We start from the raw sequence: 26,051 nt of genomic DNA, 5'->3' as shown, positions 1-26,051 counted from the left end.
CGTAGGGCTTTGTGCACACACATTATTTGGGACAGATGTGTTGCAGGAAAAATGCTTTTTGGCAACCTTTATTCTTGCTTTTTGGCAACCTTTATTCTTGCTTTTTTTTTTTCTTTTTCGCCTTTGAATGGGTTAAAATTTGCAAGGGAAAAAAATGCATTTCAAGAATCTCACTCACTGGTACTGTAAAACGCTGCATTTTTTTTTATTTATTTTTTTGTATGGCAAAAACTCAGCATGTGAACAAGGCCTAAGAGTTATGGTAGTGCGGCGCAAAAGTTAGAAGATTAGTTCAACTCTATACGTGTAAATGAAGATGGCGCCCCCTTAGCAAAACTTAAACTACTTTTGAGAACTAATTTCATAAAACTTTCCATATACCGGAGCCAAAAACTACCCAAAAAGATGCCAATGGGATCGTTCTAGCCACAGCGACTACTTGAATGCCTGATCCTTTATAGGTGACATTTGGCTCTTTAATATGAACGAACATGTACGTTGTCGTTGACTTTATGGTCATCATCGGCCATGTTATGACCAGGCCTAAGTGACGGGGGGATATGATGGTGTCTTTCTGTAGACGCACTATATAAATGCATTGATGTATAGGTGAACCTTTATAAGGTCCAGTCAATAATGGCTCCTACTGTAATTGCCAGTTATCCCAGGACATAATCATTTTTTTTTTTTTCGGAGTTAATGATATTTTTTGGCCATTTTTTCCCACTTACAAGCCCAGAATCCGTCATTAGAAGAAACATATGCTCCTCCACGCAGATCAGCCAGATGGTCGGGAGCTCTTGTCTGGCTTTTCTCCTGGATTAATGAAGTGTCCTCACTCGCCTACAAGTGTCTATTGAATGAATTGACACTGGCACATACTGTCGTTAATGTCATGTAAATGACATTTTCTGCCCGTTTTTACAATGACGTTCTCACATTTTAATTTGCCCTGACATAATCTCAGCCTGTACTGCCTATGAATAAATATGCAAATCTGTCCCTGCGTACATGCCAGCGACAGACTGGGGGGCTTCTTTGTCCATCGTACAGTAGATGGGCCTAAACATCTCCTCTTAATTAAAAAAAAAAAAAAAAAAACAATGCGGACACAGCTGCCTTTGTGCGGAGCATTGGATTCCCTCTGGAGCCTGATACTTGATGGTTCATCTATTATAATCCATTTTTATGATCCGTTGGACAATAACAATCATTATATAGGGTTCTGCACATTTTTCGATCTTCTACTTTTGGTGCTGGTTGGTTTTTGGTTCTAATCGCCCCCCTTCTTCCCCGGCTGATCTCTGGTTTAGGATGTGGGTAAAGCTTGTCCAGATGGCCACTTCTTTGCATTGGGTGCCCAAGGAAATCAGTGCATTGAAATGACGGACAATATGGACTGCAACTTGGAAAGTACAGAAGGGGAAATGATAACAATGCCCACATCGGGCCCTGTGCAGATGGGAATATTTTTTATGGGGGAGTCTGTGCCATTCAGCATCTGTGGAGACCAGCAGCAGTTCAACTTTATGTCCTAGTGACTTGAGATCTCCTCTTCAACCCAGTATAAAAGTCCAATTTTTGCTTTATTACTCCTTACATGCCAAAATATCATAGACCATAGAAGTTTTGTGGCCTGCACTGCTCCTCTGTATGCTCCCAGCTTTATATGGAAAAACGTCATGCCATCAGATGCCACTTGGCCGATATTCTTCCATAAAGGCATTTTTGTTGCGAGATTTCTATACAGTATGGTGCCCTATGTGACACAGTGTAGTCTCTGCTGCTCCACAGCAGCAGACTATATGGACAGTCCTGTGCACAAAGACTTAGGCTATGTTCACACGTTGCGTTTTTGCTGCGTTTTTTTTTTTCCTGCAGGTAAAACCTACTCCCTTGGCAGTAAAGAAGCTGCTTAAAGGGAATCTGTCACTTCAGTTTGGTGTTGTATGTTAATGACTTGGGTCCGGTCCGATGGGCGGTGTTTTGGCTCCTTGGCCGCTGTACGCAATATTTCAAGTAATTTCCGTAGTTGTCGTCCATATTGCAGTCTCCAATCGCGCGTGCGCAGTATGCTTTGCCCAACTGTGGGCAAAGCCGAAAAAGGGTTAGTGCGCATGCGCTGGTGAACTATGTCCCGGAACACAGAAATGGCAGCGAAATACTTCCGGGACATAGTTCACCGCAACAACTATGGAAACTACTTGAAATATTGCTGACAGCGGCCAAGGAGAGGTGGAAGGAGCCAAAACACCGCCCATCGGACCAGACCAAACTCATTTACATACAGCGCCAAATTGAGGTGACAGATTTCCTTTAAAAAAAGCAGGTTTTGCTACATTTTTGCTGTGTGTTTTCCTTTCTTTTTTCTTGCCTCTTGTGCATGATGATAAAGTGTAGTGCCCACCCCCCCAAAAAAAAAAATCATGATGCTGCTTCCTTAGGTTTTGTGCACCAAATGCGCAGCAGTTTTCAAATAAAGTCATCTAAAACAAATGTGTGTGCATGAGATTTCTGAAATCACATAGCTTTAACTTGTACTGTAAGACGCAGCTTAAAATTTGCATTAAAAAATGCAGCAAAAATGCAAAGTGTGAACACAGCCTTAGGGTTCCTTTATACACAGAATTTTTTTTTTTTTTTTTTTAAATCCGCAGCGTTTTAAAGTACTGGCAAAGTGTGTGACATTTACCATAATCATCCACGTGATGTATAAGAAACCTGCAGCATAAATTGACTCACAGAGCAGATTTTTAATCCAAAGCGTGTTAGTTAATGAACTTTTTCACTGCGGCAGATCTATATGAAATATGCAGCAAAAGACAACTATTCGTTGCCGATTGTGACACTGCAGAAAATATTCAGAGCAATTAGTCCCATGTGGTCATAACGTTAGTCTCGCCTGTTTACACAGGATCATTTGCTGCCGAGAACAGTTCTTTTTATTTTTTCTTTCTAAGCCTGCTTAAGAATCGTCACACCCGACAAACGCTCATTTTACTCAAATGTCGGATGATTGCCGGCCTGGTAATAATTGTGAACAATCGTTTGAAAGCAAAATGAACTTCATATGACAGCTTCAGCGGGGGTTGTCGTCCATGATTCCCCGATGTATGAATGGCCAGTCTGCGTAGCTATGGGGTGAATCGTCCACCACTACATTACTGGGCAACTTTTGTAATCAAGAGTCTGACTAACATTAGTGAATATCTTTACCAACCTAACAGAAGACAATATGAACACTTATTTTCTCAGTGGCTGCACTTGCCTGGCCACTTGCGATGGCCATGTCACTGCAGTAGTGGTATCCTCTCAGGAGGCCAGGATACAAAACCAGCTGGGACCAGAGAAGTGTTGCAAAGGGATTTCCAAGTCTACATTTAATCTTAAAGGGAACCTGTCACCAGGTATTTGCCACCTCATCTGAGAACAGTGTAATGTAGGAAAAGAGGCCCTGATTCCAACGATGTGTCGCTTAGTTTACAGGGTGCAGCATTTGTGACACGATCAAAGTTTTTAGGAGGAAGCCCACGCAAAACGCGCGTAGGGGCTGTGAGTCTGGAGTCACACTGGGATCCACATGGGTAAGGATCAGTCCTGAGCTACCCACTACACGTTTGGCCTTTCAAAGGTGCATTTACACATTTGTTCAAGAAATTAAAAAAAATATATATTTCACAAAACTGCAAGCTAGTAAACTGGTTTAACATAAATAGTTCACATTTTGAACATGATTCTCCCGATCCTTTCAATCTAATGTTTTATGTTGACTTCCAGACTCGCCATTCCTGAGTGCTTTATAAATCTACCCGTCGCTTTGTACTACTATTTATATTGATGAAAAATATTTTACTAAATGTTGTTTCATTTAGCAATAAAGACCTCTTTGTATTCATTATAGACAGACTTTTCTGACTCCATCCTTTTCAGTTTTCACGCATGTTTATGGGAGTGTCCTGTCACCCTATGATAGTTTTGAGGTGGCCATCTGGCTCCGTATTACATTTTATGTAATTATTATTGCTCTGATCTACTTGTTTACAAAGTATTTAGATGTAGCTTGCAGCAGAGCTGAGAAAGCTAACCCCGCCCACGCCAGGCTCTCTGTGTACATTGTCTATTGACAGTGAGCTGCTGATCACAGGAGGGGAGCGGTCATAGAACTTGACACAAGACAGGTAGTCCAGGCAATAATGTCCTAGTGATAAAAACTTTCACTGTTAGTAAACAACATCACACAGCCTGCTGAGTCACACATCATTGTGTTCAGTGTTTTAACCCGTACATCATTCTGTTCTCAGATTACGTAGCAAAAAAACCTGCTGACAGATTCACTTTGAGTATCAACACCTGCAGGTTCAGTTGCGGGGCTGTGAAGTCTTGATTATTGATTTCTTCTTCCCCAATTGAATTCAGTATGGAAATTCTGCATCAAATCTGTGCACCTTTTACAAGAATTGGAGCTGAGGCTCAGCATCTGAGAATAGCCATAGCACAACACATGGAGCCAAACAGCACGGCTCTGCTGACAGCGTACATCCAGCCACCGCCAGGAGCTCTAAAGAAGCACAGATGGTCAGTGGGGATGACGAGCGCCAGACCCCCATTGGATCTGATTGATGACCTATCCCAAGGATAGGTAATCAGCATTGCAAAGCCAGAAAACACTTTAATGCAGCATTTACATATTGTGGCTGCTTGAAAAAAAAAATTGCAACTTTTTCCGAAAGCTCCACAAAAAAACCACTACACTTCTACCGCAGCAGCATAAAAAAAAACCGCAACACGTGAATGCAGTCTAGTGCTATATAGAGGTATGGTCCTCTATATAGCTGCTGGTAACTTTTTATCATGCAAGGTTTTGTCCTTTCTAATGGTTGTTGTACTGTCCTTATCATGGTGTCATCTTGCTTTTACCTTGTCAGCATCCCCGACCTGAATGACACTTTTTCTATTTTTCTCCAGCCTCTCCTATGCTGGTGAGTGCAGATCAGTGCTCGAATGTCACTTTTTGCAGTTTTGACAGCCAGAGGCTTTAGTCAGGCAATGAATATAAATGCACTTGCTTTGCCTTTGGCAGTAAGGTGATTGAAAATATGCTGCTTGTCGATGCACGAGGCTGACAGCAATGAAAATATACTGTATAATCACATCTGCTGGGCTGTATTAGCCGGAGTAGTGGCTGGATTTCCATCATGCCATCTTACGTATATACTCGTATGTCATTGTGCATTTAAGTCATGTGTGATTCATTGTTCACCCACATATCTGTACACTAGTGGGGGAGATACACACTGCAGCCTTTATAATGGGCAATGTCATTCATCTTGTAAGCAAAGATCGCATGATTTTATATTACATTGCAGCCAGCCTTACTCTCAACTCCGACCCAGACTGCGACTGACGTTTCTGATGATGCCCCAAGTGATCATTGTATGATTAATTCTGTTTTAATAACTCCCTTTTGGGTTCAGTTCACAACTTTTGAAAGCGATTTTAGGTTGACACTCCCTGTCATATTTGGCATAAAGTGGAGGCTATGTGTAGGATTAGACGCTTTTCTGTATAGTAATTGTATTTTTGTTTTTTACAGGTACACACGTTCAGGGGTCCTCATTGGTGTGAATACTGTGCCAACTTCATGTGGGGGCTGATTGCTCAGGGAGTAAAATGTGCAGGTATGTCTTTGTGTATTTTGGCAGTAAAATACTGGCATGGTACAGTAAAGTAAATGTATGACATTTAGGGAGATACCTAGTCCATAGTATAGATTGTAAGGAGAGATTATCTCTTTGGTATTATTTGCATCTAGGAGTCATTTACTCAAGATTTTAAACAAATATCAGAAAACCGTATATTTTGGACAGATGCCGTCCATCAAGTCCAGCAACCATAGGCTCCCAGGTTTTAAAAACGCAAAAAATGTGAAGTGCATTTTTTGTTTCACTGTATGTATGCCTAAGGGTCTAATGTAAAATCAATATATTTAGGGATTATGTTTTTGAGATTGTATTGAATTGCTGTTATGACCAATTGTGTAACTTTATGCGATTCCAGATAAGTTAAAGGGGGTTATCTAGCCTTGGAGTGACCTGCAGACTTGTGAAACCTCATTGCGCACTGTCAGGAGTCACAGACGCTGGGAGTGTCGGGCGTATATACCGCAAGTATGTGATTTGCATACATGTCACATGCCAACTAAACTGTATCTGGCCTCGCTCAATGCAAGTGTATTGGTTGAGGCTGGATACGTCTAGTTGGAATGTGGCCAGAAGTAAACAAATTACATACTTGCTGTCACATGACTGTCTGTTCCCGGCACCAGATTCACAAGCAAGTCTGCAGTCACAAAGAGTTGCAGCGGTCAGATGACTTTAGTGATTAATCAGATTATTTTTGAGGGGGGGTCGTGCTGCTCATGTCACCTGACTGCTGCAGCCAATCAATGGCCACAGCGCTCCCAGCATTAATGGATCGGTGGCATTTCCTGTGTAAAATTCGGGTGGGCGCCGGTAGGTGACTATCACTTAGTTTACTGATCAGAGCTGTAATAACAGCACATAAATAACGCATATGTAATACAGTAGTGCACAGATCAGAGGTAGCAACATGTATCAATGCTTTTTACATCACCGTGATAATAAAGAGTAAAAAAGGTAAATTCTGCTCTGCTACGTCTAATCTGTGTAGGGTGCAGTCCCGACTAATGAACTGGATATAGATGATGAGCTCCAATGTTACTGTGAAAAGAACATATCCTGTTCATGTGTGGTGTCGCCAAGTGTTGTCGATCATGTGTTGATGGCGATGACTGTTTCATTTCCGTGAACCATCTGTGTTTATGTACAAACGTACGGTACATCCACTTTTTTATCCTCAATCTATTTCTCGGGTTCTGAGTTTGAAAATGAACAGATTGAGGCCAAGTTACGAGCAAGATGTATATGTGTATAGAAAGTAGTGATGAGCGAACGTGCTGGGATATGGTGTTATCTTAGCATCATACTCGGGTGCTAAGAGTGTCTTCAGCGTGCTCGAATAATAAGCTCTTGTCCCCGCAGCCGCATGTCTGTTTGACAGCTGCAACACATTCATGGATTGGTTCTTTGTTAGCCAGTCCCTGCATGTGTTGTGGCTGTCAAACAGCTGCGAGACATACAGCTGCGGGGACTCGGAACATATTTTTCGAGCACGCTGAAGACATTCAGTTAGCACCCGAGCACCATCGCTAATTGAAATTGGTGTGCAGCGTAGCATGCACAGCTAATTAAAGCTATGTATACAGTATTTTTCTTTTTTTTTTTCAACAGATACCGCCCGAAATCCACCAGAAAAAGCGCCCCATAAAATGTACATAACACACAGCAATGTTAAAAACAAGTTGCTGTGCATATTTTGAAACGTACACAGCAACTCAGTTTAATTTTACAGCGCATTATATATATTTTGTGGAGTGCTTTATCTGGTGGATTTCAGGCGGAATAACTCTAAAACAAAATATATAAAAAATTTCTAAGGAAACACTGATGCGGTTAAATGAAGTGATGTGCTCATTCTTCTCTTTTGGTGGAAGTCGCCCACTCTCTATACATAACAGTACAGAGTGAATGACGCCCTCCGGCGATGACGCTTCTAGAAAATGTCCACCAGCGTTGTCCCAAAGCTGCTTTGCCTGAAAGAACTCTTTTTTTCGAAGTGGCATTTATAGGGGTTTTAGGCTTGAAGGTAGGAGTAGGGCAACATCCATAAATGGGTTCATTGTGTTCAAACAGCTTTTGAGAGGTTTTCACATATCATGAAGTCAATAGGACATACATCACGTTAAGATCTTGCGGGTTCAAACTTTGTGAGCCCACCAACTCCATGGATGAATGACGGAGGGGATCAGGATGGTGAATAGGGCTGTGTATAAAAAATTTTGAATGGACTTATTTGGTTAGGTAAGGTAATTAAAGTGGGTCTCTTCTTCCAGAAACGGCGCCACTCTTGTTCATAGGTTGTGCAAGGTGTTGCAACTTAGCACAGTCCTATTTACTTGAATTGAGTTTTTATACTATATATACTAGCCATAACCCACGAACAAGAGTGGCGTCTTCAGAGGGACTTGACCTGACGATTCTCCGCTGGACCTCTCCCGGCGCCTGTGCTCTGCAGTACTCTGCTCTGCCCTCAACAGAGCAGTGCGCCTGCGCCGGAGCGCGTCGTTCAGGAAAGAAGACGTCATCGCTACAAGATGGGAGGCGCCGGACCGGACCGCGACTCCCTCCGGACCAGAAGCGGACCCGGACCGCCCCTGGGTGAGTATAATATAACTCCTTTTTCGTCTCTTTCAGGTTACATCGGGGGCTTATCTACAACATTCTGTGATGCTGTAGATAAGCCCCTGATGGCGGTGCCGGCAGCTGATAGGCAAAAAAAATAGTTGACAGATTCCCTTTAAGAGATCACTTCTGTTAATTCTGATTAACCCCTTTAAGGTCCCCGGCCAGTATGAACATCTCACGTGCTAACCTGAGCCTAATGAAACGTGCCATGAAAGCTGGCTCCTTCCCAGTACTTGAAGCCTCCGGGATGGTTAGTTCCCAGTTCAAGCAGGGATAGGACGCGAGCTGAATTCTATTCATAGACCTCTGTAGAGCCATCTGCAGCCTACGGTTCAGCTCCGATGTCAGCCCATGTGGAAGCGTATTAATTCTACAGTTTACTCGTGTGTGCGTAATATAAATGTGCTCAGAAATTTCATTTAATTCATGGCGTTTCTAGGTCAGCCATCGCCATAAACTCATTTCAAGCCTACATAGTGTTTCTGTAAGTGAGGGACATGGACAGAGCTAGAAGTCCCATACTCTGACTACTTGTGCAGTGTGGCCCCGTGGACGTAACGCATTTTCACATTAAGATGGGGCAGTTCATCTGAGTAATTTCTATCCAAAAGCACCATGTCTCCCCCATGGCAGGACCATCTGGTCAATGGATTATTCAAAGTGGGACCTTTGGCAATTGGTTTATTACTGACCCATCTTCATAAAACAACCATTACCTTATGCTGAAGCGCATTGGTGGCAGGGATTGGAGTAGCCATGCACATTATTCTGTCATTTCAGCAAAGATCAGTAGTAAAGGTGTTGTGTTTATAAGAAACTTATTGTTTATTATCAGAGAAATGGGCTTCTTTCTTCACTTATTAGCCACTTCTTCCACTGCCTCCTGAATATTCCATCCACTCTTGGTCAAAGCAAGACAGACTGCCCCCACAATGATGTGTCCGGTTACACCTATTATATTTTATTAAGAAGTGAGGAGCATTGAACGCAGTGAGAGACCATGCAGAGCTGCAGTTTCAAGAAAATGTATTTTACTTTAAGTGCTGGATTCACAACTACACTGCTCAGTTCTGCTGTAGAATGTCTTTTAAGCTGATTCTGCCTGTGTGCTGTAGAGACAGGAGAGCAGGAATCTGTGTGTGCTGTGTATATGAAACATCGTAGCAGCTAGTATCCACCCACCAGCTCAGAGAGAACTGACAATTTTAGCCTGCATAGGGAGAAACTGGTTCAAAATGGAAGACAAGTCATATGGAGTGGCCAGAAATGAGGTTATTCCTCATCTACACACATCATGTATATTGGGCAGCCAGCGGGTAAGCATATGATTGAATCTGCTTGCAGGTGAAGCGCCATATAACATTTTATTTAATGCCATAGCATTTTTTTTCCCCATCGTTATTTTGGGTTTTTTTCTGTGCCTTAGCTGGGATTTTATTGCTTCTTTGCACAAAGTGAATCCCCAAACTCCTTGTTCTGACACCTTTACGCGATCTGAAGCCTCCTTACATCGTGTCATGGAAAATGTCACGTGTTAGTAGGGACCATATTTAGTTTTTGCCTTGCACGAAATGTTAAGTGCTCATAATTGTCTGCGGCCACCCTTCAATATCCAGCCCTGTGACTGACGCTCTGTGACATTTCACTGTGTCCTGCCAGTTCGGTGGATGTCAAGATGACGCGACATTAGAAGATTGTATTACCAGCTCCAGTGTTTTCCATTTAATGTAAACCTTTTATTATATATTGTTTATCTAAACATATGCAAAGATTTTATCGAAACCACCATTTAGTCATCTCTATAGGATGATGCATGGCGATCGAGCAGGGAAGGAACATATAATGCCTTTTAAAGGGATATTCTCGTCTGATAAACTGACACATTGTACCAAGTTGGGCATCACTTTACAAAATGGAAATACTCCTTCTAAATATTGATAGTGAGTAGATAGAAGGTTTTGACTCCCTTTTTTTTGCAATATCCTCGTATTTTGTTTTCCAGATTGTGGATTGAACGTTCACAAGCAATGTTCTAAGATGGTTCCCAACGACTGTAAGCCGGACTTGAAACACGTCAAGAAAGTTTATAGCTGTGACCTCACCACTTTAGTGAAAGCTCACAACACCAAGAGGCCGATGGTGGTGGACATGTGTATACGAGAAATAGAGTCTAGAGGTAAGGCTTCGCGCTCTACCTGATGCCATCGTCTCAAGTGGGACTTCCTTGAAGAGAGAAGCCATGTTTTTCCTCATATATCCCTTTTTAATTGCTAGATAAATAGTATTTTTTGATACAGCTACTTGATGTTCATGCATAGGTCCAGCCTGCAGATGCTAAGTGCCGGTGCACAGACAAAGCTGGTGAGGCTCCAGACAAACGTGGTAAAGTCCAGTGATGGTTTGAAGTCCATTGGTGGTTTAAAGTCCAATAATCTTTATTGTAAGTATAATAAAATATATAATGTACTGAAGAGTTTTTACCGATGCACTTCGAGTTGATCCGACTCTTAATCGAACGATTAAGAGATGGATCACCTCGACGCGCGTCAGAAACCACCATGTGCTGGACTTCAAACCATCATTGAACCTCTTTATTGACTTTTTTAGATGTTATCGTATTTGGCAAATATTCACATTTAAATGCTATCGCTCTCTAAAGTCAGTTACAAATGTTAACGAAATTACTTTTTTTTTATTTTTCCACATTTTTCACATTACTATGGACTTGTTTTAACAGGGTTGAATTCAGAAGGATTGTACAGAATATCAGGTTTTACTGATCTCATTGAAGATGCCAAGATGGCCTTTGACAGAGGTACGGCACTGAAATCTCTATTTTATTTTTATTTTTACAAATCCTGTGTTTCTAGTGAATGTAAAAATTGACCACAAGAGTCGTAGGATTAAGGATCTGTTCACATTTTCATCATTTTATTTTTAACCATCAGCAATGGACAGACCCCATTGACCTATATTGGGGTCCGTCAGGCTTTGACCCGATGTCCATAATTTTGATGGGGAGAACGGAGCTACATGCTGCTTGATTATTATTAATTTTTATCAAATATGAAGTAGACTCTGAGTAAGAGCCTACACTGCAAATGTGAACCTAGCCTTAGCTTTACTTTAATAATTAACACATAATATTAAGTTCATCCTTTTTGGTTTTTTGTAGATGGTGAGAAGGCTGATATAACTGCAAATGTCTATGAAGACATAAACATTATAACTGGTGCACTGAAATTATACTTCAGGGAATTGCCAATCCCACTGATAACATATGACGCTTACCCCAAGTTCCTCGAGTCTGCAAGTAGGTACACAAATTCCAATGATAACTTTATGGTCTCTGAACCATCAGGTTCTTAATAGTGATGGGCGAGTAGCATCGTTGCTGAGGTTTTCCCGAGCATGCTCGGGGATCTCCCGAGTATTTTGGAGTGCTCGGAGATTTCGTTTTCGTCGTCTCAGCTGCATGATTTGCGACTTGTAGACAGACTGAATACATGTGGGAATTCCCTAACAAACAGGCATTCCACACATGTATTCAAGCTGTCTAGCAGTCGCAAATCATGCAGCTGAGACGACAAAATCTAATTCTCCGAGCACACCAAAATACTCGGAGACCACCCGAGCAACGAGTATACTCGCTCATCACTAGTTCTTAATCTTTTAATCTGTAACCAAAATATGGAATGGGGCAGAGGGGGTTACTAAAACCAACATTTAAAGTAGCACTCCAGTAATTAGTTTTTTCTTCTATTTTTCCTGTTCATTGATCCCTAATATATGTAATTCAGCTAGGTATTACCTTATTTAGTTGCTCCTTTCTATCTGAAAATTCATAGTATACTTATCTTCCACTAGGTCATGTGATCTGATGGTGACCCCTTAGCGATTACATGACTCTGAAGGGGTCACCATTTCATCAGAACATAATGTATGATGAAACTCTATACATAGACTGTAGCACTGGAGTTCTCCACAGAGGGGTGGATAAAGCTCCTATCACAGATAAAGATGATGACTGCACAGTGCGTGTCACACAGTTATAATAAAAATGATCAGAATTCAGCTTCCTTGACTGTAAAGTTATAATCTATTAGTTTATTTATGAGAATACAGTAGGAGAGGATAATCACAGTGTTACCAGGTCAGGTAGACAGGTACTAATCCACCATAGGATTGATAGCAGATGAAAAAGGAGCCTGAACCACAAGTGCAGGTAGGGGGATTGCAGAGATGAGGGATGGTAGACCGCTTTTTTAATAATTTGGCCTTTAAGCACCTCTTCAGCTTTCTTATGTTTTATTTTTTACTTCAGCGCTGTAGTGGTGTCACTAATCTAAGTCCGCTTAACATAGTATTATACTTGCCAGCTGCCGTCTGCTCTTCTCAGTGCCACTCCGGTCCTGCTCCTCCATCTTGTCACTGCAACTCCTGACTGACCAGAAGTCAAAGGTAACGGTCACAAGTTCTCAATTTAATTCTATGAGAGCTGTGTTCTGGCCTCTGTCTGGCTCTCATAGACTTACATGGAGTAGTGACTTCCAGATGGCCAGGCAAACACTGGAGCGATCCGGCAGGTCACAAACTGCTGCAGACCACCCGGAGCGGCGGTGATAGAAGATGAAGATGGAGGCTGGTAAGTATAAGACTAAAGGCAAGGAACTTGGATTAGTAGCACCACTCCAGCGCTGCAATAAAAAAAATCCTGGAGTGGTGCTTTAATAAGAAGCCCTCTGGAGTAACATAAATGGTCATAGCTGGTCATAGGTATAACATGGCAAGGGTGTTTTCCTTTGGGGTTGTTAATGTTTTCATACACGCATCACATCTGCCTCCGTGTTTCCATTATAGATTAATTTGCTTCTGATGGGGGGGGGGAATAGCAATGTACAGTTTGTAGCATATCCACTGAGAGGCATCTTGTCGAAAGCTGATGGGAACCATAACGGGGTCCATTGGGTTCTGGAGGAGTCTATTGTGCGATGCATCCAGCACAGCAATGAAGCTCCAGACATTATGTAAGCAGAGCTCTAAAATATAGACATTACAAGATGAAGTCCTGCCAAGTGGAAATTTGAAAACTAAAATTAAAGATAAAATTAACAAAGACGCATATGGTCACCCGGTAGCTGTGATAATGTGCCTGTATGAATGGAGGCGGCTTTCTACATGATTTTTGCAAAATATATCTGTCCATTGTATTTCTCATTTCCAGTTGAATCTGCCTATACACGGTTGACACGCTTTGCAGTAATCAGATTAATTTCTTCTTTGCCTGGCTTAATCTGTAGATTAACCTCAGCGTTTCTCTTCTTCTTCAGAGGCTGTGGACCCGGACGCACAGTTAGAAGCTCTTCATGAAGCTTTGAAGCTGCTACCTCCTGCACACTGTGAAACACTGCGATATCTCATGGCCCATCTGAAAAGGTAAATACGTCTGAGCACATCAAATGCCGGAGCGCTTTTGGAACGGCGCATTATTTTAGCTTTAAAGCTCTTCTTAGTCCTTCCTCAGGAGCAGGGAAAATTATTCCATGCCCACTGGCTGTGAAACCGTTTTTCAGTTTGCCAGGTTCCCAGGGCTCTCCCAGCATTATCCGCTAATTGGTCACGCTGAGCTACATGATACATTTCCTGTAATCCCTTCCCTTTATCGTTGCACGCAGTCCTATTATAGAGTATGTGCTGCTGACAAGATAACAGAATTAGCCGATGGAATAATAGGTGCCAAAACAAACATTTAGCGGCCACGGTTTACTATAAGAACACGTTTAATGTGAATATTTTATCTCCTTGTTCAAAAATTGCAAAGTTTAAAATGGTAAATGTGTTGTGTAGTGTGGAAAAAAGCTCCTGTAGTAAAGGGCAGGCATTGGATGTGCTGGAATATGTATCCTTATTCTGCTCCTTTTGTCAGTATATCAGGAGAAAAAAAACAACGATCAAAAAATCCCAAAAAGACATGTTGAAATCTAATATATAAATATATATGTGTGATGGGTATATGGGCACGGGACTATGGGATGGAGGATGTGTGATGGGTATATGGGCACTCGACTATGGGATGAAGGATATGTATGATGGGTATATGGGCACGGGACTATGGGATGAAGGATATGTATGATGGGTATATGGGCACGGGACTATGGGATGGAGGATAATTATAATTTGTTATAACTAACCACAGTTAGTTACTATGCCCGGGCAGCGCCGGGCTCTTCAGCTAGTCTAATATATAAAGCTCAAGTGTGTGTATGTATGTGTGTGTGTGTATGTCCGGGATTGGCATCCGCACCATCGCAGCTACAACCACAAAATTTGGCACAGTCACCCGTCTGGACCCCGAAAGTGTCCTAGGCTATGTTGTGAGGCGAAATTTTAACCCCGCGCGTTCCAATTCACCAAACAATTTTGCCCCTATCTACATAATGGGGAAAAAGTGTGTATCAAGCCCCGCCCCTCATTATGTCATAATGGTTGCCATGGCGACGCTGATGTCATCATAGGTTGCAAGCCCCGCCGCTCACTATGATGTCATAATGGTTGACTATGGGATGGAGGATGTGTGATGAGTATATGGGCACGGGACTATAGGATGGAGGATATGTATGATGGGTATATGGGCATGGGACTATGGGATGGAGGATGTGTGATGGGTGTATGGGCTCTCGACTATGGGATGGCGAATATGTATGATGGGTATGTGGGCCTGGGACTATGGGATGGAGGATGTGTGATAGGTATATGGGCATGGGACTATGGGATGGAGGATGTGTGATGGGTATATGGGCACGGGACTATGGGATGGAGGATATGTATGACGGGTATATGGGCACGGGCCTATGGGATCGTGGATATGTATGATGGGTATATGGGCACGGGACTATGGGATGGAGGATAATTAATAATTTGCTATAACTAACCACGGTTAGTTACTATGCCCGGGCAGCGCCGGGCTCTTCAGCTAGTTGCAAATATAATTTTTTAATAATTTACAGACCAGAGTAAATAGAGAATAGTGAGGAGCAGGAATCCATACCAGTTGCACTTGTAAGAGAAAAAAGGACACATACACGGTTGGGATAAATGGGAGAAGAAATAAATGTACTTAACATTCAAATACTGGCTGTGAATACATGCTCTCACATAAGATTGCACAACTCCCAATTGGCCTCAATGAGATCACAAGAAAAATAAGCATTGTGTTTGGTCCTTTTGTCAGTAGCATGTGAATTGTAATATGCAGATATTCTACTATCTGGACAATTCAGCTAACTGGATTCTAGAATATATCCTATCTCGTATAATGTAAGGAAGAAAATCTTTGCAATCTCCTATTGTGGAAGGGACCCCTGACTGAAAGTTAGATGTTGCCGATAGGCAGCGGACCTAGTAGATTTGTTGTGATCATGGTTATGGAGGTGATTTAGTTTTATGCCCATAGTTCTAAAGGTAGAAAAATGGCTTAAAATAGCAAAAAGCATCAATAAATTCCCTGGCGCTCCAGTGTCACTAAAGGTCTTAATTTTGTTATATTCTCAAATGCTATTAACTTGCAAATATGAGGTTAATCTGCCAGGTTGAAAAAGCTGCCATATTGAAAATGGAGCTACTGGGAAGAAATGAACTTTATTCCTCCCAGCGGACTACGGTTTTCAGTCGTGTAGTGCAGATTCCGTCACCACTCAGTATACTGTGAGTCGTGGCTGTAAGCCCCCCCCCCCCCCGACACATTAACTGACAGCCAGCTCAGCATTGTGTCAGTACAGCAACTGCTATCAGTCATTGTCAGGGTGTACTTACCATTGCCACCTGCTATATACTAAGCGGTGATTGAAGCCATGCCAACACAACAACTTTATTCCTCACAGCAGCCTCCGGCTTTAAGTCGAGTAGACGTGCCAGCGGAGCTTCAGTCACCCCTCAGTATTGTGAGTCGTGGCTATAAGCTCCCCCTGGCACATTGACTGACAGCCAGCTCAGCAGTGTCTCAGTACAGCGACTGCTATCAGTCATTGTCACGGTGTCCTTACTGCTGCCGCCCGCTATTTACTAAGCGGTGATTGAAGTTGCGTCAAACACACCTCTAACTTTATTCTTCCCAGCAGTCCCCGACTACCAGTCAATTTCTTACCGGTAGCCGGGCTTTGTGTGTCAGCCAGGAAGTTATGGACCCTTCAGATTGACCCTATATCTGTAGATTAAAAGCATTGGGGTCATGGCAGGTTTCCTTTAACTGCAGCAGTGATACACTGTCAACCTACATGACCTCTGCAGCCAATCAGACTGTGTTAGCAGTCTTCTGCTGTCTACCATGGAGTTCTGTAGGAGTCACATGCCAGGAAATATATACCAGCAGGGACCAACAGAACAGCGGGGAGTTTATCGGGTAAGTAGTAGTTGTTTTGTTATTTTGTACATATTACTCCCTTTTTGCTTAATTTTAGGTGCTCATGGAAATCTCCTTTTAGGTCTCTTTTACATAGAATGACTTTTTAAAAACACTAAAGCCCCCGTCACACTTAGCGATCTCGCTAGCGAGATCACTGCTGAGTCACAAGTTTTGTGATGCAACAGCGTTCTCACCAGCGAGATCACTGTGTGTGACACTTACCAGCGACCAGCCCCCCTGCCGGGTATCGCTGATTGGCCTGGAATGTCCAGGACATTTTTTTGATCGCTGGTCTCCCGCTGGCCAGCACGCATCGCTGCGTGTGACAGGCGGGAGACCAGTGAGCTGCCGCTGGTAACTAAGGTAAACATCGGGTTCTAAGCGGCGCGCAGCGCTTAGAAACCCGATGTGTACCTTAGTTACCAGCATGCTGGTGCAGGGAGCTGGTAACCAAGGTACATATCGGGTTTCTAAGTGCCGCGCGCCGCTTTGAAACCCGATGTGTTCCTTGGCTACCAGCTCTCTGCACCAGCGCGCTGGTAACTAAGGTACACAGTGGGTAACTAAGCGACGTGCGTCACTTGTTACCCACGTGTCGCTGGTGCTGATCGCTGGTGAAGCTGTCTGTTTGGCAGCTCACCAGCGATCATGTAGCAACACACCAGCGATCCTGACAAGGTCATATCGTTGTCGGGATCGCTGGTGTGTCACTATGTGTGACGGGGCCCTAACAAATGATCCATAGTGTAAAACCTCACCTCCCAGAATCTGATGGACATTTGTATCTAAACGATCCCAACAGCTCGGTAAAGACTGTCACAATAGCCATACACTGGACTAATCTGCAGGATAAGGATTGTATAGGGGTTATCTCATCCCTAAAATCTCCATCTATAGGCCTTACCAGAATCATGCTTGGGACCCCAATCTATGACTCAAAATGCTGAGCCAATTTGTAAGACTGCTTCCATCCAGGCATTACATGGTTGATTAAGATGAACAAAAAGATTTGCACTGCCTAGACCGAGGATGCCGACCATAGAAGTAAGGACTGCTTTGGTTCAGCTGTCAGAGGACTGGACTGGACCCAAGGCTTCCTATTCGAAACAATGGACATCCCTAAAATGATCCACAATCCCCCCCACCAACACCACCACCACCATTGTCGGGCATGGGATTGCTCAATGTCTGGGTGGTCCCACTACAATAGGACTTAATGCAGATGTGCGCAGTTTGGCCTTTCGTTTTCTATGAATGTATCCATGTATAATGTGAGTAATGCTGTCTTTCTTACACTGCAGTCTGACAGGCTTTATTACGACTAACTCGTTAGACAGCCGCACTCTATTGCTTTCTTGCGTCCCTCGGGCATCAGGATGGCAACAATGAGACCGTGTCTTAGCAACCTCTAATAGATCTTTCCCGTTGAGTAATGTCACCGCCTGTGATAAACTAGAACTGAAAGGTCCGCTATGCTTTTGGGGCAGAAGTGGATTTATTTGCATGCTCTGGTTTTCCTGCAGTGCCCTACAGATAACCCCTAATTTAGATGCACAACCGGCATAATGAGATGTAATTTTGTGTCCCCTGCAGGGTAACTCTCAACGAGAAGGACAACTTAATGAACGCAGAGAACCTTGGCATAGTGTTCGGACCGACTCTCATGCGAGCGCCAGAGCTGGATGCCATGGCGGCACTAAATGACATCCGTTATCAGAGACTAGTGGTGGAAATGCTCATCAAGAACGAGGACATTTTATTTTGAACAGGAAAAATAAAACAAAAAATGTGAACAGTAATCTCGTAAGATGAAGGAAAGGCGGATCCCTACAGCGTACCGTTAAAGTGTGCTTGTCACCTGTGTGTAGCGCGCCAACCATATTTTGGACTCTTAATAGCGAGGAAACCATCTTGTCAGTTCACTAGGAATTAACGACTTCAACGAGGCATGACGCACTTTGTAGAGGCGGCCATCTTGTAGACTGTAGTTAGTAGATCTTCTCGTCCCGGTTCGCTAAATATCACACAAGCATGAGGAACCGGAGACGAACTTGTCGTGGGCCAAGCCAGAATTCATAAGCATGCGGCCTGTCCGAGCTAGTCACATCACTGAGGCATCAGACGCTTTTTGCCTCCGCTTTATCAAGGCTTAGGGTACACTTCACTAGCGCTTTGTACACACAGGACAGAAATGACGCCGTTTCTATATTGTTTTAGCTGTGGCAATCAATGCTATTGTGAAAGCGGTAATGTCTCCCCTTCGCCATTACCGCTCCGTGGTTTACAGTGTAACCGAGATTGTAAATGGCTGCATGTATGTCTCCGTTTTTGTCGGAGCTCTCCTTAAAGAGATATCTTCTATCTAAACGGGTCGTGCCTGTAAATCAGCATGTTTGTCCCCTGGTGTGACATTATTGTGATTCTCTTCTTTTATGTTCAGCATAATCCTATTAGGATAATGAGTTTGTGAAGCGGTCACCTTAATAATTTTGGATCGCACAGCTTTCTCTTCTTTTCATCTTTTCTATTTGTTTTTTTTTTGTGTGCATATTATGGCAGGTTCATTTTATTTTTTTTTTCTTTCCCTGAATCGAGAGATAATGTTTTTACAATGTTTACTGACCTGTTTGTGTGGTGACTGCAGTGCGGGCTGCAATGGTTAATTTTTTTTTTTTTTTTAATGTATTTTTCATCTGGCATGCACCTATTAATTTATTAAACCTAGATTTTAGAAAACCCATGTCTGTGTCTATTCAAGAGACATTATGTAATCATGGATTCATGGAAGAGGATAAAGAGCACAGAATAATCCAAGGATTTAACCTGCGGCATACACAGAAATGATAGGATCCCATAACGCCCGAAGTGAACTCTGTGACAAATATTCTGCTTCTGTAATAAGTCAATGTCCTTCATGGATCAATATAAAATACTGAGATTCCCGATGTGAAACACGTTACCTTGTTGTGTATTGATCCGTCTCACCTCATCGTCGATAGTGCCTTTTGCGGAGCGTAGACTTGCCTAGTGTTGTATCACTACTATTGATGATAAGGTGTTATCCGAGCATGCTTATAGGTTAACCGAGTGTCTTCATCGTGCTCGAAAAAAATGGTTGAGTCCCCGCGCATGCATGTATTGTGGCTGTTAGGCAATACCTGCATGTGTTGCAGCTGTTGAACAGCCGCGAGACTTGCAGCCGCAGGGACTCGAATATATTTTTCTCCTTCGCCTCATTGGGGGACACAGATACTGTGGGTGTATGCTTCTGCCGCTTGGAGGCTGACACTAAGTGAAAAAAAAAAAGGCTAGCTCCTCCGCCGTATACACCCTCGCCCCTATTGCGGGCGGAAATCAGTTTTTTGCTTAGTGTCCATGGAGGAACACGTCTGTTTTTTTGCTCCTGACTTTTTCCATGAAGATTAGACAGGGGCAACGGATCCTATTGAAAGGGTCCGATTTCCCCAAACCAACAACGGGTGAGCACGTGCGAGTGTCCCTCCACGTATCCTCTCCCGCGACGTGGAACACGATGCTGGACTTAGCCCTGACCACCCCTAGGTATTGAAACCATGGGCTGTACAGAGGCACAAGACTAGTCCGTGCGGCCCCCACTGCTCCACCAATGCTTAGACTGCGGTGCTGCAAGGCGGCAGATGGTCCCTCTCCTCACCCCCTGAAGGGGTTAGATGGAGCTAGGGTGCCTGCACCGTCCTATTTTTCAAGGCCCCCTCACATACTTGAGCTGGGAAGCTGAAGAGGATCGTCAGTGAGGAGAGGGCTCTTGCGGCGAAGATCCGGGGCTGGAGCCCTTAGCCGTCGGATGCCGCCGGCCATTCTTGGCTGAGCGTGGCTGCAGATGGAGAGCGCGGTGCGGAGCAGCCCGCGCCAGTAAGTAGCGCCAGTTTTTGGGGCGCCATGGAAGGTCCGCACCAGCCCCGTCTCTCCCCCCCCCGTCGCGGGCAGGGGATAAATTGAGGCCGCGACTTTAGCCAGAGCTAGGCCGCGGCCGGAAGTTCCGCCTCCAGGCCACACGTCACTTCCGGCCACCCGCCCCCCAAGCCTGGGCGGCGGTGGATAAATTTAGTCCCTGGGTTCGGAGCACGGCTAGGCCGCAGAGCTGGAAGTATCGCCCCTGGAGCGGTTTATATGCTGGCTGTCCGCCCCACAGCTGGTGGCACGCGATTTTGGTGTGGAGGCGTCCAGGAACGTGGAGGCACAGGACTAGGGTAAGTGCTGCCCGAGAGGCCATGCTACAGGGAAGACGAGGTGCTACCTCCTCCCCCCTCCCCAGCTGCGGACAGATACAGCATGTCCGAAAAAGCAAAGACGCACACTTTTTTTATGCGGCATGCATCTCTTGTCGGGCTGCGTTTCCGCGGGCACAGAGCAACCGATTATGCAAAGCCTGCGAGTCCGAACGCGCACAGGAGCCCACCCCTGCGACTGCGACCGAGGTCCCGAACCCCCCGGAGTGGGCCCTATCACTGCCACAGTCTATGGCGTCGCTTACGAGGGCAATCCAATCGAGTCCCTTCAGACAGAGGCATATCTAGGCTTTCTGGCACCCGTGGCAAGAATTTGTTTCGGCACCCCCCCCCGCCCAAGTACATATGCGACTTGCACACATAGCCATGTACCCACGGGCTGCTCTCCCTAATGCTCTCAATGTTCAGTAAAAAACTGAAAGCAAGATAAGATGCTCGTTGTCACAAGACCATAACTATGAAAATTGCATATGAGTGAAGTGTCCATGTGATGACTACTGGAACCTGCAGAGCTGAATCCTGACATTGCAGGCTTCTGAATTCTCACAACGAATGCACTGCATACTTTTAGGATTCTCTCTTGCCGATGTACAGTCATGTCAGCACAGGTATGTGATTTGTATACTTCTTGCCACATTCTGACTAGACGTGCCCGGCCTCGCTCTGTTCATTTTCATTGAGTGTGGCCACACACGTCTAGACAGCATGTGACCGTATGTATGTATATTACCGGCACAAGAGAATCATAACAGCGTTCAGTGAGCACTGTGAGAATTCAGAAGTCTGCAGTCACTTAGAATGACAGCAGACTCAGCGCAAACCTGGACAACCCCTTTAATGTTCCTAACATAAATAAAAACAAGAGAATAAGTCAGTGTCACAAATAACATTTACATCCAGGTACCTTATAGATGATGTTGTCTCTGGAGTCGTTCTCCTTCTTTTCTTCTTGTCCCGACCCCATGATGAGTTTTCTCATCCACATCTCGTCTCTGCAGACTTCCATCTTCTCCGGTCTTCTGCATTAAATCTCCACACGATCCCCTTAAAGATAGAAGTGTCATTATAATGCTCCTAAATAAAAATATCTGCAATATACTGTCACCTCACACTATTCCCCTCCCTCCTCATACTGTCTCCTCTAACATCCCACCTGTTCACCATACTGTCTCATATATTTACCCCCACACTCTCTATACTGTCTGCTCACACATACCCCTGACTCCCCATACTGTGTCTGCACACATCCCATCACCCTCACTCCCCATACTGTGTCCTCATACATTTTTACCATCGCTACTCATACTGTGTCCACATACATTTACCCGTTCACACCCCTTACTGTCTGCATCCATCTCGCAAACTTTCCTCATACATGCCCTCATACATACTCTTCATTTTGTGTCCTCAAATCTCCCCACACACATTAAATCCCCCATCCCCACTCCAAATCCCCCCATCCCCAATCCCCCACACACATTAAGTACCCCCCATCCCCACTCCAAATCCCCCCACACATATTAAATCCCTCATCCCCACTCCAAATCCCTCACACACAATAAATAACCCCCCGTCCCTACTCCCAAATCCCCCCACACATTAACCCCCATCTCCACTCATTAACCCCCTACACATTAACCCCCATCTCCACTCATTAACCCCCATCTCCACTCATTAACCCCCATCCCCACATTAACCCCATCTCCACTCATTAACCCCCATCTCCACTCATTAACCCCCATCTCCACTCATTAAGCCCCCCACACATTAACCCCCATCTCCACTCATTAACCCCTCCACTCATTAACCCCCATCCCCACATTAACTCCCGCACATTAACCCCTATCTCCACTCATTAACCCCATCCCCACATTAACCCCCATCTCCACTCATTAACCCCCATCTCCACATTAACCCACTTCTCCACTCATTAACCCCCTTCCCCACATTAACCCCATCTCCACTCATTAACCCTCTACTCATTAACCCCCCCACTCATTAACCCCCATCCCCACATTAAGCCCCCATCTCCACTCATTAACCCCCATCTCCACTCATTAACCCCCCATCTTCGGTGGTTCTTCAGCTCCACAGAGGAGCACACTTACCACCAGCGTTCGCTCTGGGCGCCGGGGAGTAACGTCAGCAGGGTGATCACATGACCTGATCACGCTGCTGACGTCACTCTGACCCGGCGGTCAGAGCTTCAATTGTACTGGCGTCTGTATAGACTCCAAGTACAATTGCTGCCTGGGAGCCGGCGCGGCCTCCTCTGCGTCGGCTGTCAGCTTGACAGCTGACACAGAGAACAGCCGACACACAGGACAGGGGGCGGTAGAACGCAGCCGCCGGGGGGAGACACTGTGGACCGCTGCATTAGGCGGCCCGACTGCGCCCCCCTGCTGGCTGCGCCCGGGGCAACTGCCCCGGCTGCCCCCCCCCTGGATACGCCTCTGCCTTCAGGCCCCAGATAGGGGCAGGGACAGTCGCTCACCGGCCTTAAAGGGAACCTCCACCTCACTAGAGCCTTCGGCCTGCAGGGGCCGCTCTCATTCCAGGCAGAACCGGGGGAAGAGAATCCACGCGGTGTCGCCCAGTCCATCCGGTGCTTTGGCATCCGTAAGTTCTGCTTCTCGCTCCCCGTCGCCAGTGGTTGATAGCGAGCAGACCTCAGATTTCCACTCAGACGAGCCCCTTGACCTGGATGCTCCAGGGTGACGTGAGACAGTGGACAGCCTCATAGAAGCTGTCAATCAGACCTTGGGGATTGAGGATGATCCCGCAGCGGCTACAGGGCATAAGGTGGCGTTTAAGTGAGTGAAGCGACCGCAAAAAATTTTTTCCTCTCGCCCTGAGTTTGAGGACATAGTGCAGCGAAACAGGGAACGACCAGACAGGCGTTTCTCGGGTCAAAAGGCACTCGAAGCAAGGTATCCATTTGCCCCGGACCTCCGTAAAAAATGGACGGAATCTCCGATGGTGGATCCACCGGTGTCACGCCTAGCCACTAAAACTCTGTTATCCGTACCTAGTGGTTCCTCTATTAAGGATCCCACGGATCGCCTCATAGAGAGCTTAGCTCGCTCAGTATATGAGGCGTCAGGATCAGCGCTCTCTCCCTCGTTCGTAGCAACTTGGGTAGCCAAGGCCATGATCTCATGGTCAGAATCATTAAACAAGGTCGTGCATGAGCAAGAGCTACCTGCAGAGATATCGGAGATCGCGAGTCACATCGCGATGGCCGGAGACTACGTAATCAATGCATGCGGCCAATTGCTCGGCACTTGCCGCTAATGCAATTTCTATCAGAAGAGCTCTATGGTTAAGGACATGGCGGGTTGAGTCTACTTCCAAGAAGTCCTTGACTTCCCTGCCCTATCAGTGTGGCCGTCTATTTGGTTAGATCAACTTATCTCCGACTCCACAGGAGGAAAGAGCGGTTTTCTCCCTCAGCAAAAGGTCAAACCACCATTTCGCCACCCTTTTCAGGCACGTTTTCGGGCCTTTCGCAACCCCGGGTGGACCACAGCGGCCAATTCCACTGCTTCAGGCCGCCCCAACCAGGATAGGGAGCGGCAGGTCTCATATAGAACCAACCTATTGGGGAGAATGCGTACTCAACAGCCCAGATCGAGGGGATCCAGATCCCAAAGATCGTCAGCCAAATGACTTGAGGCGTTTACCAGACGACACCAGCAAGGTGGGCGGCTGACTACTCTGGTTTCGCCACGTCTGGTTCAGTGTTGCAGACGACGCATGGGTAAAGGAGTTGGTGGCCTTGGGTTACAAAATAGAGTTTGTCAGAAACCCTCCAAAATGTTTTTTTCTTTCTCGTCTTCCCAGGGTGGATACCCAGGCAAGAGCTCTGTTGGGAGCCATCGAATCGCTCCAGCGCAACGGGGTCATTGTTCCCGTGCCAGAGCACGAAAGGGCTTAGGGCTTCTATTCCAACCTGTTTGTGGTTCCCAAAAAGGACGGGTCTGTTAGACCTGTTTTGGACCTCAAACTTCTGAACAAATTCATCGGGGTCAGACATTTCCAGATGGAGTCTCTCCATTCAGTCATATCGGCCATGGAGCAGGGAGAATACTTGGCCTCGGGCGATATCCAGAACGCATATCTGCATATTCCCATCTTTCCTCCTCATCAAAGGTTTCTGTGTTTCGCCATCAACGGTTGACATTTTCAGTTCGTGGCGCTACCTTTCGGGTTAGCCACGGCTCCCAGAGTGTTCACAAAGGTTATGGCAGTTGTCATGGCCATATTGCATTCTCGAGGCATAGTCGTCTTGCCTTACTTGGACGACCTTTTGGTCAAGGGCCCTTCAAGACGGGCATGCGAGGGAAATGTCAACATCACGCTAGATACTCTTGCCCGCTTAGGGTGGTTGGTCAATGCGAAGAAGTCATCCCTTGTGCCAGCTCAGAGGATTTCCTTCTTAGGAATGGTCTTCGACACTTGCCAAGGGTTGGTGATTCTCCCTCAGGAAAAAGCCCTAGCACTCCGGCAATGAGTTCGGACTCTTCGTCAACCAGTCCCTCATACTATTCGTTTCTGGATGAGGATTCTAGGAAGAATAATGGAAGCAATACCGTTCGCCCAGTTCCATTTTCGCCACTGAAGCACGCTCTCTTGTCAGCCTGGGACAAGAATCCTTTCACGCTCGATCGGTGGTGCCGACTGTCCTCTCAAGTCAGGCAGTCGCTCGGATGGTGGATAACCAGTTCCTCTCTGACCCAGGGGAAACCCTTCCCCCCCAGGCCATTGGTTGGTGATAACAACCGACGCCAGTCTCCTCGGCTGGGGAGCGTTGTTTCGCCACCACACGACCCAGGGACGGTGATCGCCACAGGAGCCACGCCTCCCGATCAACTTATTGGAGATACGAGCAATTCGGCTGGCTCTGCAGCAGTTTCATCACTTCTTAGCAGGCCGCCCCGTCCGGATCCAATCAGACAATGCCACGGCGGTGGCTTACATAAATCACCAAGGGGGCACCCACAGCAGAGCAACCATGCGCGAGGTGGGGCACGTTCTTCAGTGGGCCAAAGCAAACCA

The 26,051-nt window shown here is 45.3% G+C and overlaps 1 protein-coding gene across 1 annotated transcript in view; it reads left to right on the top strand.

Annotated features, from left to right (window-relative positions):
• CHN1 (chimerin 1) overlaps window positions 1-19,679 on the top strand; it is a 122,398-nt gene extending 102,719 nt beyond the window's left edge. Inside the window, exons 7-12 of the mRNA XM_073545933.1 lie at window positions 5,594-5,678; window positions 10,327-10,500; window positions 11,062-11,139; window positions 11,500-11,637; window positions 13,655-13,760; window positions 18,319-19,679. Coding sequence (XP_073402034.1) covers window positions 5,594-5,678; window positions 10,327-10,500; window positions 11,062-11,139; window positions 11,500-11,637; window positions 13,655-13,760; window positions 18,319-18,490 — 753 coding nt within the window. The 3' untranslated portion in view covers window positions 18,491-19,679. The remainder of the gene's footprint in view (window positions 1-5,593; window positions 5,679-10,326; window positions 10,501-11,061; window positions 11,140-11,499; window positions 11,638-13,654; window positions 13,761-18,318) is intronic.
• Window positions 19,680-26,051: the final 6,372 nt, after the last annotated feature.

The sequence above is a fragment of the Dendrobates tinctorius genome, unplaced genomic scaffold, assembly GCF_039654945.1.
Source record: "Dendrobates tinctorius isolate UK_male_01 unplaced genomic scaffold, ASM3965494v1 ptg000143l, whole genome shotgun sequence".
NCBI lineage: Eukaryota > Metazoa > Chordata > Amphibia > Anura > Dendrobatidae > Dendrobates > Dendrobates tinctorius.
The sequence above is the reverse complement of the archived record's forward strand: the minus strand, read 5'-3'. Positions and strand labels throughout refer to the sequence as shown.